Below are 14,961 nucleotides of genomic sequence, written 5' to 3' on the forward strand. Positions count from 1 at the left end.
ACACCCTTTTACTATATAAAATTAAAAGTCTAATATTATATATGTATGAGTAAAGAGTCAGTCTTATAGTTAGTAGGCCTCATTCACGAAGCTGGTCTATAAGGGGTGTTTAAGAAAGCAGCCTGTAAAATGACCGCCATTGGGTATCCACTCTTACCCACCGCACCCTTGACTAGTGGAGGGTCGTTAGCCGAACGGGTAGGATAGGACACAACCTTCCATTATAAGTATAATGAAATACAAAGTAACTAAACACTTTTACAAATTCCCAAATCTTAGTTACTTTAGGAAAAATGTGGAATTGGTGCTAATCCATGAAATTGCACATTGCACCTTTTTGGTCGTTAGTGGAGCGTGTGTGGTTAACCGACACACTAATATGGGACCAATGAAGGATGGAAATGGGTTTCTCGTAAGATTATCATTGATCAATTATGCGTGTGTGGTTAACCGGCACATTGATTGGGTGGTGATCGACATCGAGAGTACCAAGCTAATTTGCATGGTTATCCACACCTTGTTTGTGATCCTCGGCATCCCAGTCACAAACTTGAAGGGCATAATCGAGATTAAACATGCCATTGAAAAGTTCAATGAATCTCAAAAGATCTAGGAGTTTCAAAACATTTAAAACCTAATTTTCTTTTCGTTTTTCATGGTGGAAATTGGTAAATCGTCATTTACCTACCTTCAAATATTTTGCAACTGGATTACGGCATCCCCGTTCCTAATTGTAGAATATTGTGTTGGATCCTAGCATTGATATTTCATTTGGGTGTTATATTAAGGATGCTTATCAACTAACTTGAATTTTCTCCCGTTTTGTAGATGTCAAATGACTATGGTCTTCCCGAATCCTTTGGAAAAAGCTTTCCACATGAAGACGATGTTCCACGATTGGATTGTGGAAATGGAAATCATGCTTCACTTCCTCCTCCTCCTCAAATAATTCTCCCTGACCCACGTGTTCGAAGACTTGAAAAGTTCAAAGTCACTCAAGCCCTATTGGCAAAAAGACACGAAGATGGAAAGTCTGTGTGTGCATACGTCTTAGAGATGAAGTCACACATTGACAGGTTAAGGATGTTGCGTGTCAATGTCTCAAGGAAGTTGGCTGTTGACTGGGTTCTTCAATCACTTCCTGACTCATATAGTGAGTTCATTAGAGAGTACTATATGATGGACCACGACGTGGCCCTCATTAATCTTACCTATTTGCTTATTGCTGCTGAATCAGCAATGATTTGGCGGACTGGTCAAGCAAATTTGTCTGGTAAATCAATGTCCCAACCTTCTATGGACAATGGCAACATTGGAAGTCCAGAAAAGTTTTCTCTACGCAAGAGAAAGGCTGAGTCTGAGATAGTCCTGTGTACCATTCCAGAAGAGTCCATATGTTTCTACTGCCAATAGAAGGGGCATTGGATGCGAAGTTGCGATGTTTACCTGAGAGATCGCAAGGATGGGAGAGTCAAGATGTATGACTCTGCTTCAAGTAAAATCACTATCTAACTCTATTAAGTTCCTATTTGTAGATTCTTAATACATGATGTGATAAGATTACATTTTGATGTTTTGAAGGATCGAAGAAAAGAAAATGAAGCTTATAGGAAGAAGTGAGCTGAGTCTGATCGCGAAGAAATGGATTTCGATCGCATGATTTGATGATCGAATTTTTGAGTGCTGCTTAGAGTTATGATAGATTTCTTAGGAATATGTAATAGCATAGTTTTCATTTGAATTTACGTTGTAAGGACAAGTTTTCCGCACCTTTTTTTTGTAAATTTTGAATTTTGTCTTATTTATATCTCCTTGCAATGTCATTTGTGAAAATTAATGCTTGTGTGTTTCTATTATAAGCAATATTAAGTGGATGTGATTCTTAGTTATGTTATTTATGGTAGTGTCGTAATTTTCTAAGTAAGGAAAAATTCCCATCGCCCAAGTTTCAATTGGACAGAAGCTTGGAATCATATGATTTGAGTCATGTGATGTATGGAAATCTTGGTACTTAGGAAATTAAGACTAATTCCTTGTTCACATAAGTATGTGAGTCAAGTGAAAGACTAGGAGATATGGTACGCAATGTTGTGCAATGGTCAAGTCCACCACAATTAACAATAAGATTATTCGTCATGATTTACTAAAATTCTAGTAAATGTGGTTATGCTTACAAGATTAAGTGTAATTCTGAATCATTGAAAAGTTTCAATGAATGGTAGAACGAATAAGAAGAATCAATTAGGCAGAAAGATAAAAGTTTCTCTAATCTGAAAAGATGGGAGAGTACTTTAGTATCATGTTTTATGATCGTCTCATTGCTTATGAAACCATATCACAGTTGATCCTCTAAGTAAATCTTAGTGCACGAGTATGGCTAAGAAGAGGAATAAGGAATTGTTGAAATGGTTAAATCAAAAGGATGAGTCATACTTCGTTCCAAAATCGAGTCTTAGAGTAATACTCCAAGATTGTGACTTGAGTGACAAAATATTAAGAAAAGGTTGAAGAACACTCATCAAATGTGGAGTAGAAAAGTTTATTACTCTTGTACATTTGAAATTGGTAAGTTGTGATGTCGTGGATAAGAGAAAGACCAACTAGGACCAATTGTGTGAGGTGTTTATCTTGAAAAGAAACTGCACTAACTCTTGAATATTTGTTTGACAAGCAATGTTTTTTTGACAAAAGAATCTTATATGTCAAGAGGTCAGTGGGAGTCTTAAAGATCTTGAAAAATTTCAAGAACTAATCAAGAGTAAACCTATTGTTAATCACTAGTTGACACAGTTTTGTTTCTATGTCATTCCAGTAAAGTTACTTATGCATATAAGTTTTACGAGTTCTCAATTGACTGCCTAAAGGCAATCACCTTGTTCAATGAAACTGCATTGACTAGTATAGGTGATCTGCTAAATAACTTGGAACCAATCGTGGGACCCTTGATGGCAAGAAATTAAGAATGAACAAGTTCTGTCCATAAGAGTTTTGATTTGTCACAAACATTATCTTATGATTATGGTTATGACAAATTCACATAGATAGGAGCACATACACCATAAAATCTAAGTGTCATAAGGTTTCTCTCCGTTTCATGAAAATGATTGTGAGGAAACGCTTTCACTAAGAGAGATTTTAAGGAGATAGCAATTGTGATATTTGCGTTCTCAAATTCGATTATGATTACGGCATCCCTCTTCATTGTTCGAATTGTGAGATTTGGCAATTAGTCTAAACATTTAGGACTTATTGCTATAAGTTCTAAATTAGTTTAGACATACATATGAGTTATCTAAGGAAAGGTGTATGAGTTTGAGAAGCTTAGATAAAGGCTTATCGAAGCATATCGTATTAGAAATATGAACTTTGGAAGTCAATAAGTATTGATGTCTAGAAGTCCAACTGCTTTCTGAATACGTGTCGAAGCTAGTGGGAGCATAAATGTTATGCTGGTATGGATATAATTATCATGTTAGTGGGAGCATGATTATTATTTTAAGTGTTGCAAGTTAGCAATATTAATTATAGAAAACAAAAGTTTCACTTTGAAAAGTTGCAGGGGTTGAAAAGTTGTTTTGCTATAATTAAGGGAGAGAATATTATACTTCATTTCAAATCTAAAAGCTTAGATCGATAAATTTTAATCAAATTTAGTCAAAGGACATATATGAATGGTATGTTGAAAAGATTCAACATAAGGAAATTTGATATATGGCAATATTATAGCGAGAGACTGGTAAAGTATCATGTCTTTATGTAAGACATTATGTATCGTATCCCATACGCTTCGGGTATAGGATCGATTGCATATGTTGTAATATTCGTCCGTTCTGATTTTCCGAATGCCTAGGGCATTAAGAGGGAAAAAGGACCAGAACCGGATATGACTAAAATTAATTAAACAATTGTCAAGGACAATCTAAGGTTCGCCAAGGATTGGTCACTTGTGGGCAGTTGGAAGTATTGTAATGGATGGACCATATCGACATTATTATGAATAGATAGGATTATATATAGAATAAGTTGTCATATGGCAAATATGGAAATGTTTCCATAATGGGAGTTGGATATTAAGAATCTATGTAGATTAGAAACTTTTATGCAAGAAGGATGTTCAAAGGAATGTACTTTGAATGTGAGACTTCATATAGTACTTTGTAATTTCATTGGACAAGTCTTGGTGACTTTGGTGCTTTGACATTACAAAAGAATCATTGCGTAAAATGTTTGAATCTAACATATTCTAATAATGGCAAGAATTTGGTATTTTTACACTTGTGATAAGGATTGGGAGTTGTGAAATGAGTATCATTGGAAATGTGTTCAATTGATCTATCTCACAATGTAAGGACCATAGGTAAACATAGTGTGCATGCTTGGAGCATGGGATAACTATTGTTTCAATTCAAGTGATAAGTTGATTATCCGAAACATTATACAATGAATAATGTGTAATCGATATGGTGACTAAATAAAAGGTGTTTTATTTATACTCAAAAGTTTGAAACCATATTGGATTCGATTATTCTTGTGTTTCACTTTGCATGTTTTGACTTCCCGAATAATAAGATTATTCGAACCATCCACAGTCGATAAATACTTTGGAAGTAGGTATTGAAGCTAGACTGTCATGAATCTGACTGTATATTGTTTAAAGCGTTTAGACATAGCAAAAGTCTGTTGTAGTGTTCATGAGTACTCCTGAAATAAAATTTGAGTATTGGATTAAACCCACGCTCACTTGAATCACTTCATGGATTTTATCACGAGTGATTAGTGAGACGATAATATCTTATATTCTTGAAACGGAGACATGTGACTTGTAATTTACAAGTCGGTTGCATATTGATAATATGTAAACGCACCAGTAACTTGGTGTTATAAAACGTATTGTTGTGTGTGATTTGATGAGTAGGTATAAGCGAGCATTTGAGTCGAAGTTTATCCATTCCTTTTACCCAAAGTGGGATAAAAGCAATATCTGTGGGCTCCTCGATGATTTAGTGATGACACCCTAAGCACTTGGCCAAGCCGGGACTAAGTTGATGTGTTCAATTGTAGTCTGTTGTCAGTCGTCATAAACCGGAAATCGGGAAACAACACATAGACTGAGAGAATGATTATAATCCATGTATCATGTCTATATGACATCTAGAATGGAGGAATATATGATCCCTTATCTAAAGGACGCGTTAATGATAAGATAAGAGTTGACAACGGATTTTGAAAGCTACGATTGCTAATCGGATTATGAAGTCGTACTTGCAAAAGAGTTATTAGACTTATCCAAGTGGGAGACTGTTGGATTAGGTGTGTAATCCCATAACTATTTTGGTATGTACTTGACCCGATTATGAGCATGGTCCTTTTGGGTTGCCTTCACCATAACAACTGATAGGATGAATTAAGGAGAAAAAGGATTAATTATGATTTATTAATATATTATGTGAATAATATATTAAAAGAGAAATCATATTGTTTAATTAATATTGATCAAGAATTAATTTAGTGGTCGAAAGAGATTAATTAAATAAATGGGACTAATACTGTAATTATAAGATAGTTACAAAGTTGGGCTTAGGATCCATAAAGAAGCAATGGACGAATTCTATATGAGAGTCATATAGAAATCGTCCAAAGGGCCTTCTGGAAGGATCTTTGGGTTGCTTAAGGACTAAGCAACTGGATTAGGGTTTCCAAGTTGATAACCCCAGAAGCCTCAACTATATAAGGACCCTTAAGGCTCCCAAAAACGTGGCTAAGCTTTCTTAGAAGATCTTGGACGTTTTTATGCCTCTTTTCTCTCTCTCTCTCTCTCTCTCTCTCTCTCTCTTGTTCATTCTTATTGCTAGTGGTGTTTGTGACTCCATTAGAGATGCAACACTTGGGGCACTAAGCTTTCAAGAGTCAAGATCAAGAAGGTTTGTGATTGTTATTGCTACATAACAATCAAGGTAAGATCTAAACCCTAATTACATGTTAATTTCGATTATAGTATACTAGATCTAGGGTTTATGAGCTTTGGATGATTATTGCATGTACAACTAGATAAACTAGATCCAAAGCTTTAGAGTTTGTATGTGCACCATAGGATCGATGTAATGCTCAAAACCCATCACACCCACCGTCATCATTTCAAATAGACTCAACCTTAGTCAAAACTCAGATTGCTCAAGGAATTTCTACAGCCTTAGTTACATATGAGGCTGCCCGGAATGGATCTTCCATGAATAGTGAAATTGATGGCGGTATTCCAGTCTTTAACAAAAACAACCCCAGATCCTATTTATACAAGGATTTCTTAGCCTACAAACCCCAATCCTTCTTTGTTACGGAAGGAGCCATTGGTCTATCCTAGTGGATAGGGTTGATGAAGGCAGTGTTCCACATCGATTCATGTACTAATGACTATCCAGTTAAGTATGCTACTTGTACACTAATGGATTCCACCCGAGATTGGTGGAATAACCATACCATGTCTATGGGAATCGATGCACCTTGTGCTATTACTTGGGAAGCCCTGAAACAGATGCTGATCGAGTATTGTTCTCGACAAGAAGTTCATGCCCTAGAATAAGAATTGTGGAACCTCACTATGAAAGAGTTGGAGGTGACTGCTTACACCTCCCGATTTAACGACCTCGCCAACCTCTGCCCGGGTATAGTAAACTCAACATACAAAAATATTGAAAGGTATATTTGGGGGCAAACTCCCCTAGTTCAAGGTATGGTTGCTGCATCCAGACTCACTACCTTTGACAGTGCAAAACAATTGCCCTATCATTTGACTGAACAATATCTCTGTCAGGGCACCACGACCTAACAGACAGAACAGAACAGGACAGAGAGTACGAAACGGAAGTACCACGAGGAGTCCATATATTGATATTAATTAGTTATTTGACAAATACATTAGGTTGCATACTTCCAAAATTAAATAGTCTTAGAATGCTTGATTTGGCGCTATTTCACAACTCTCGTCTGAGTCTAACCATTGTAGTGTTAGATCTTTCAGTCGGTAGACTGTTTGATTTTAGCGGCATGTAATCGTATTCGTCCGATAATTAGTTAATATTGGTATAAGTTCTTCCTTAGATAATAGTATGGTAAAGTGAAAAGGAATCTTAGAAATAGATTCTAGGAAGTTTAATATATTCTTGATAGGGCATATATTAGTAAGGTAGGACATTGGTAAAGATGCGAAGTCCTAGTGGAGTCTAGGAAAAATCTGTTGTATGTGCTCATTAGGACACACACACACACACACAGATATATATATATATATATATATATATATATATATATATATATATATATATATATATATATGAATAACTATATATGATTATTATATATATGTTATTGGAGTTCAGAAAAGATAAGATGTTGTGAGATGTTTGAACAAGAAATAGGTAAATTTGGTCTTGGGGAATTAAATGAAGATATTGTTAATGAAAAAGTTAAAGGAGATACTAGTCAGGAAGATAGTGATTCTGATAAAGATGAAGATGATTTGGTTGAGGTAATTATTTGAATATTTTAATCATATATGGTTACACTAGTTTATTATATAAATTTCTAATTATATTTCTTTTTATTACATAGGCATATGAATTGAAATTATCTAAAATTTCTGATGCTTTTGAGAGGATGAAGGAAAAACTGAATTCAAAATTCAATGATGCAATTACAAAGTTTCACGAAAAGGAAAGTTTCAAGAATTTGAAAGAAAAGATCACAAATCTAATTATTGAAGATAAAAATGGAAGGATGGAAAGTTTTAAATTTATGAGTAATGTAACTAGACTTGAAGGTATTAATTTGACATAAGTTATAGGTGAAGAAAGAAATTATGAAAATGAGAATGAAGATAAAGAGGGAAATGGTGAAGAAGACAATGGTCAAAGATATGTTGAAGAAAATGATGATGAAGATGATAATGATGAACTTGAATTAGATTATTTGCTTAATGGAAATGATGAAAATATGCATCATGATGTCGAAGGAAACAGTGAAAAACGGAATGCTAAAGACAAAAAGGATGGGGATAATGAAGGAATAGAGAATGATGGACAAACCAAAAAAAATTTGATGAAGAGAAAAAGGAAGGGAAGCTGAAGCAACATATAATGATGGAGAGACCAATGAAAACAAGAATGATGAAGATAAAAAGGATGGGAGACTGAAGCAACATATAATGATGGAGAGACTAGTGAAAAAATGAAACAAATCAAAATCAGTTGGATAAATTTGTTACAAAAAGTTGTGGGTAATGTGCTTAGCATTGGAATTTCAAGTTTAAGAAGTCAAGAAGATGAAATCTGAAAGGACCTTGAAATGAAAAATATATTGGAGAAAAAGTTAAGAAGGGAAAGAGAATTGATACAGGTAAATGGATGATTCACTAATACGTGAATATATTATAATGTTTATATTGATTTTTTAATACGCTTGTTTATTCGTAAGTGAGTAACACACTATTTATGTATGAATAAGTAAAAGATAGAATTACTTGTTCACAAGTAATGTTATGCATTACTTATTCATAAGTGAATATATTAAAATGTTTATATTCATTTATGAATAAGTAATGCGTTACTTTATATGTAGATTGAATATTCATATATGATGTGTATCATTCAGGCAAGGAAAAGGCTGAAGATAGAAAATAAAGAAGGAGGAGAAGCTGAGAAGACAAAAGGAAATAACGGAGGTAAATCGATTTTTCACTAATTAATTATACTTATTATCTTAATATAATTTTATAGGTTTTATATATTTTTTCATATATAATGAATATTAAAAAAAGAATATTTATTTATGATATAAATCTTTCAGGGAAAGGTGAAACAAAAAATGTTGAACTTGGAGATGAATCAGGAGTTAATACTACCGAGGCAAATAAAGATGAAGGTAACAATTTGGAAAAACATTTGAAAAGTCATATATGATTGGAATGATCAGTAATCATATATGAATAAAATATGAATATATATATATATATATATATATATATATATATATATATATATATATATATATATATATATATGATTATTTATAGATGAAAAATGCTATTATAGATTCAATATTCATATATGATTTGAATTTTGCAGGGAATGGAGGAAATAATAATGATGCTCATGGAGATAAAAATAGGGTTGAAGTTGAGAACAAAAAAAAGGAGGTGATGAAGGTAAATATACGATTCAATAATTAATTATACTTCATATATTACATTAAATTTTACCTTTTTCATACTATAATAATATAGTATATAAATCTTCAAGCAGGTTGACAATAAAAAAATGAAGATAATACTGATCCAAGCTTTAGTTTAGGTTGCAGTCAAGATTCAAATCAAACTTTAGATAAAAAATCAAATGAATCTTCACCAAAAATGCCACTTACAAAGAAACAAATAAAGGAAGACCATCAAAAGCTTATGATCAGATTATCAAAATCAAATGTTCTTGATCCAAATCCAATCTCTGTAGCAATTACCATCAGAGAATGATCTCGATGAACCAAGACCAAAGAAGCCTGTTGATGCTTTCAAATCACCTTACAAATACACGATAATACACACAAAACCTAAGCTGATACATGAGGAAATTATTATCTGTGAGTGGTTGTCCAACTTGCAAGGGGATACATCGTAAGTAACTTTATTTTGAAGACCTATTCATATATGCTTATTATATAAATAAAATATTTGACACTGGATTACATATTTGCAGAGATGTGGTTGTCTAGACAAAATATGGTCAGGTAACACAAAGAGAAATTATGGAAAATATATATGTGGAAACATCGAGATTTTTGCAGAAATTTTAGAAACTTGAGCTGACTTACTTAACCACCAAGAACTGGGAAGAGATGTCATAAATTGACCATTCAGACTTTTCTTGAAAGTTGATGTTTCTGAAATTTTATGTTCTAACATTAATTTCTTCTTTATACATAAATGAATATACCAATATGATGTATTCATTTATGAATATTAAATTTATTTAGTATGTTCCTTATAACCATTTAAGATAATCATTTATATGCAACTGAAATTCACATATGATTATAGCAATATGATGTATTCATTTATGAATATAAAAATCATATAACTTATTTATAAATAAATTTATCAAATGTAAATATAAATTTTCACATCTCAATAGAACTTATTTATTCATAAATGAATATAACAAAATATTATGTATTCATTTATGATTTATTCACATATAAATATTACATCTCAAATATAAATATCTATAGTATTCACTTATGATTAACATACGAATATGACATATTCATTAATGATTAACAACTTACTAATCCTTTAAAATTATTTTGCTTATAGAATGCTTACATCTCAAAAATAAATATCTATAGTATTCAAGGAAAACCTTCATGAGAACACTTTTGGGTACAAAAAAATATTAAAGATAAAATACATCGACATGGTATGTTAATTTAATAGGGTTTTTATATATTTTATCAACACACCACTTACCGTTATATACATAAAACACAAGTATTCTTCCCAGTTGTTAGAAGTAGTCACATTTTTGTGATTGTTTTCAACTTGAAGAAACAATAAGTTGATATTTTGGACAAGAATGAGGTTGAAGGGGATTATGAAGGGAAATTTAGAGTACTATTGAAACCTCTGGTAAGTACTCACTTCATAACAATGTATCAGAACCAATTTATTACATATCTAACTTTTATTTTCTTTAATCATCAAATAAATTTGTTTTTGAGATACTTGAAAGAAATAAACCATCCAAAAGCCAATGCAATCTCAAACAAAGCTATCATACCAGAACGACTTGAAATGTCATGAATAATAGTTAAAAATAAAGTTGATTGTTGGATGTTTGTAATCAGACATATGGAGACGTATATAGGACAACTAATATCAAAGTGGAAACAAGGACTTTATAAAGAAAGTTAAATTCAACAAACTACTTTAGAGAAGATCAGGAAAAGGTATGCCTACCGAATGTTAACTCTCGAGATTAACACGTTGAAGGTTAAGGTATTAGATCTCGCCTATAAATATCAAAATGTGGAATTCATAGTGCATAACGCTCATGCATACAAGGCTATGCAAACAATTGAAAAGACATTAAAAAATTATTGATGTTTGTTTGTGATGAAGTGTAATGATTTCGAAGGACGGTTTATAATGAAGTGGGATGGTTTTGGAGGACATGTAAGATGGTTTGTGAAACAAGTTCGTGAACAACTTTTAGATGGTTTGTTAAGTGTTTCTGAACAACTTTTAAATAGTTTGTGAAATGCTTCTGAACAGGTTTTATTATTTTGTGTTGAATGATTATGTAATAGAACAAGCTTCCTTATTTCTGTTTGTTTTTTATATTCAAATATTTTCAAAAGTTTATGATAATGAGTTATGAACATGTTTGATTGTTTATGATAGTTTACAATTTTATTTTTGTTTATTCATAAATGAATACCATAATGATATATTCATTTACATTTAAGCTATAACTCATAACTTCTTCATTTATAAATGTATACAAATATGATGTATTCATTTAAGGTTCAGTTAAGATTAATATGTTATATACATTAGAATTCAACAAGTTCACATATGAATATAACTTCTTTATTAATAAAATAATACTCTAATATCATTATAGCTCCAATATTTATAAATGAATACCAAAATATATGTTTTCATTTATGATTTTTATGATGTATTTATTTGTAATTAAAATGTATTTCACATTTGATTTATCCATATCAATATAAATGTCTTAATTACTAGCTTATGATAAACCACAATCACAAAAGAATATTGTTTTTTCAAACATGATTATAATTCTATAAAACATATACGAATATACCTGTCTTTACTATTCACTTACTAAGTTCGTTTATGATATATATATATATATATATATATATATATATATATATATATATATATATATATATATATATATATATATTCATAAATGAATAGAAGGAAAATAACTTATAAAAACAAAAAACATATGTAGCAATATTTTATTCATAACCTAATAAAAAATCTAGATGTCTTTTATTGATTGAGCAACTGCAATTCTTACTGCACACATACGTAAATTGTGAGGAACTCGTTCTCCACATCCTAAGCACATTCTATTTTGTTTTTTATAATTGACATATGTTGTTTCACCTGCACTTGGGATTCTTTTCTTGATTCCATAACCTTTATTTCCTTGAACTTGACGAACATGAATATTAATTTCTTTTGGAATCGGAATAGAAACACCCATAAGCCTGCTTACAACTTCAACACATGTCTTGCTTTTTAAATTTACAGATGTACAATCACTCTTGAATTCCTTCAACAAAATCTATTTTTTCTCAGCAAAAGGAAGCCAATTTATTTTTGTCATCTCTTACAATATCTAAATATGTTTCAAAACTATAATATGATTCATTAATTAGCTTCACACTGTGACGATCTTCTGAATCGGATTGATGAGAAGTAAAATGATAATTCCTTGATATCATGTCCTTGCTCCATCTTTTCAGAATGTACATATTAGGAATTTCTTTAACACCATATTCCATCATTATTGAGAAAACATGTATGTATAAAAAACCCATACGGTTGAGGTGTTCATAACTGCATTTTATTTCTTTCTCTTTAACTTTTATTCCAAGCTGATACAAAAACATAATAAAAAAATGAAAAAATAATTTACACATTTTAAATCATATATAAATACCGAAAGGTATATTCCGAATGTAAAATTCATATATGAGTACTCGTATATGAATAATCATATTTAAGTACTCATATTCATATATGAATAATCATATATAAATATTCATGTATGAATATTCACATTATAAATAGTTATATAAGAACTCAGTTTTAAATTACCTTGAATTTAGTTTTAAACTCGCTTCTACTATTGTTGTGATCCACCCTATAAACTTCTCAACCATCTTCAATACCAACGTAGTAGTATGTACAGAAAAAAGTTGCTTATATATATATATATATATATATATATATATATATATATATATATATATATATATATATATATATATATATATATTCACCTCAAAAGCAATGTACTTGTATAAACTTTTGATGTTTGTAGTTCTATTTCTTGAGGTGTTTCCATTTTATATAATGCTTTATTTGTTTTCTTGTCAAGCTCTCGTTGAGTATTCCTTAGCTTTTTAATGGCAGTGTCATAATTCATCATGAAATTCAAAAGTATTTTCCTACTTTTTGAGTAGGTGCTAAAGAACGAATTCATACTTTCTGACCTTGACGTAGTCTTCATCAACCCACACATTGGAATATCATTGAAATATCCAAGTATCCATGAACAACGTATTGTAAACATGTCTTTAAACCGTCTAATGTATTCAAGATTGAATTCCTTCATAAGAAACCCCCACTTCACCTCACAGACATCAGGTTTCATACTTATGTCCCAAACAAGCTTCGTGAATCTTTTTCTAAAGTATGTGTTCGTTAATAAATCATCTGATACCTATATAAAGAAAAATAAAATAAATTTCTATGTTTATTCATAAATGAATACATATTAATAAGTAACAAAATAATAAATATTCATGAATGAATATACTAATATTTGAAAAAATTACTATATTAATGTATGAATAAATAATACTATGTAACATATTTGAAATATATTAAAAAATGAATAAAGAAAAATAAACCTTTAGTTTTACTAAAATCATACTTTGTTTTTAAACTTCTTCATTATATGTCACATGCATAATTGGTGCTTTGAATTAGAAAACATATTCTCAATAGCTTGTTTTATTGCAGCAGCATGGCTAGTTACAACTAGTGTTGGTTCTTAACCATGAGTTTTAAGAAACGCTTTAAGCAACCAAGAGTGAGACTCAATTCTCTCATTGCTTATCAATTCCGCTCCAACATGAACTAATTTTTTATGGTGGTCAACAGCAGTACATGGAACAAAAACCATTTTGATACCTCTAACACAAAAAAATGTTCATTAAAGTAAATTTTTGATGTATTCATAAGTGAATATAAAATATTCTTAAATGAATACAGTTACACTATATAATAATAATAATAATAATAATAATAATAATAATAATAATAATACATTATATTAAAATAATTTTATATTCACAACTAAATATAACACAAACTTAAAATATTTCTATATGAATAAACTATAAAAAATACATAGAAAAACATACTTGTTTGTTCGGAAAGACTTATCGAAAGATATAACATCACCAAATTCATCATAATATGCCTTATCTCTTTCATCAACCCAAAACATAGCGTCCAAAACATCATCTTCACAATTAAAATCAAATGAGTAATTTGGGTAGTGAGCTTGACTGTCATTCATTGTGTTTACTATCATCTAAGCATATTTATAACCTATAACCTTGTTGATATATCTCCTTAAATTTTTATAGTCAACAACTTTGAGCTTTACAAACTCATATCCACCTCTCAAACTTACCCTCAACTTGTAAGCCATAGTTGGGGGCCTATTTTTGATGTGGAAGTGCGGACTATAAACTCTTTTTCTAAATATGACATTTCCCTCGCTTTTTGAAATCATCTCTCTGCTCAAGTGGATGGTTGTGAACTTAATAAAACTGAAAAACTTTATAATTTGAACTTCCAAACACATATTCAAATATAGTTTTTGCTTGACAACCAGTAACTCTCGCATTTAAATTTCATTTCCTCCTAACACCACTTGTACCCAATGTATCAAAATATCTTTTTTTTTCTATTTTCCATCATTATTACCTATAACATGTTTCTTCTTTATAATCTTGTTATCAAACATTGATTGTGTGCTTAGTCTCAAATCAAAATCACCAATTTCGGCATACTCAGAATACATTTTAATGACCAACTTTAATAATTTTAAGATTAAACCTTCAAATGGAATAAACTGA

At 30.9% G+C, this 14,961-nt stretch overlaps 1 protein-coding gene across 1 annotated transcript; it reads right to left on the bottom strand.

Annotated features, from left to right (window-relative positions):
- Positions 1 to 12,059: 12,059 nt before the first annotated feature.
- On the bottom strand, positions 12,060 to 14,396 carry LOC145121895 (protein FAR-RED ELONGATED HYPOCOTYL 3-like). The gene is made up of 5 exons (XM_079057578.1): positions 14,239 to 14,396; positions 13,947 to 14,007; positions 13,116 to 13,532; positions 12,418 to 12,681; positions 12,060 to 12,368 (listed from the first exon to the last, which is right to left on the bottom strand). The coding sequence occupies exons 1-5, from the start codon at positions 14,394 to 14,396 to the stop codon at positions 12,060 to 12,062; spliced, it is 1,209 nt and encodes a 402-aa protein (XP_078913704.1).
- Positions 14,397 to 14,961: the final 565 nt, after the last annotated feature.

Source organism: Lactuca virosa, chromosome 6, assembly GCF_052849685.1.
Source record: "Lactuca virosa cultivar CGN04683 chromosome 6, Lactuca_virosa_CGN04683_v6, whole genome shotgun sequence".
NCBI lineage: Eukaryota > Viridiplantae > Streptophyta > Magnoliopsida > Asterales > Asteraceae > Lactuca > Lactuca virosa.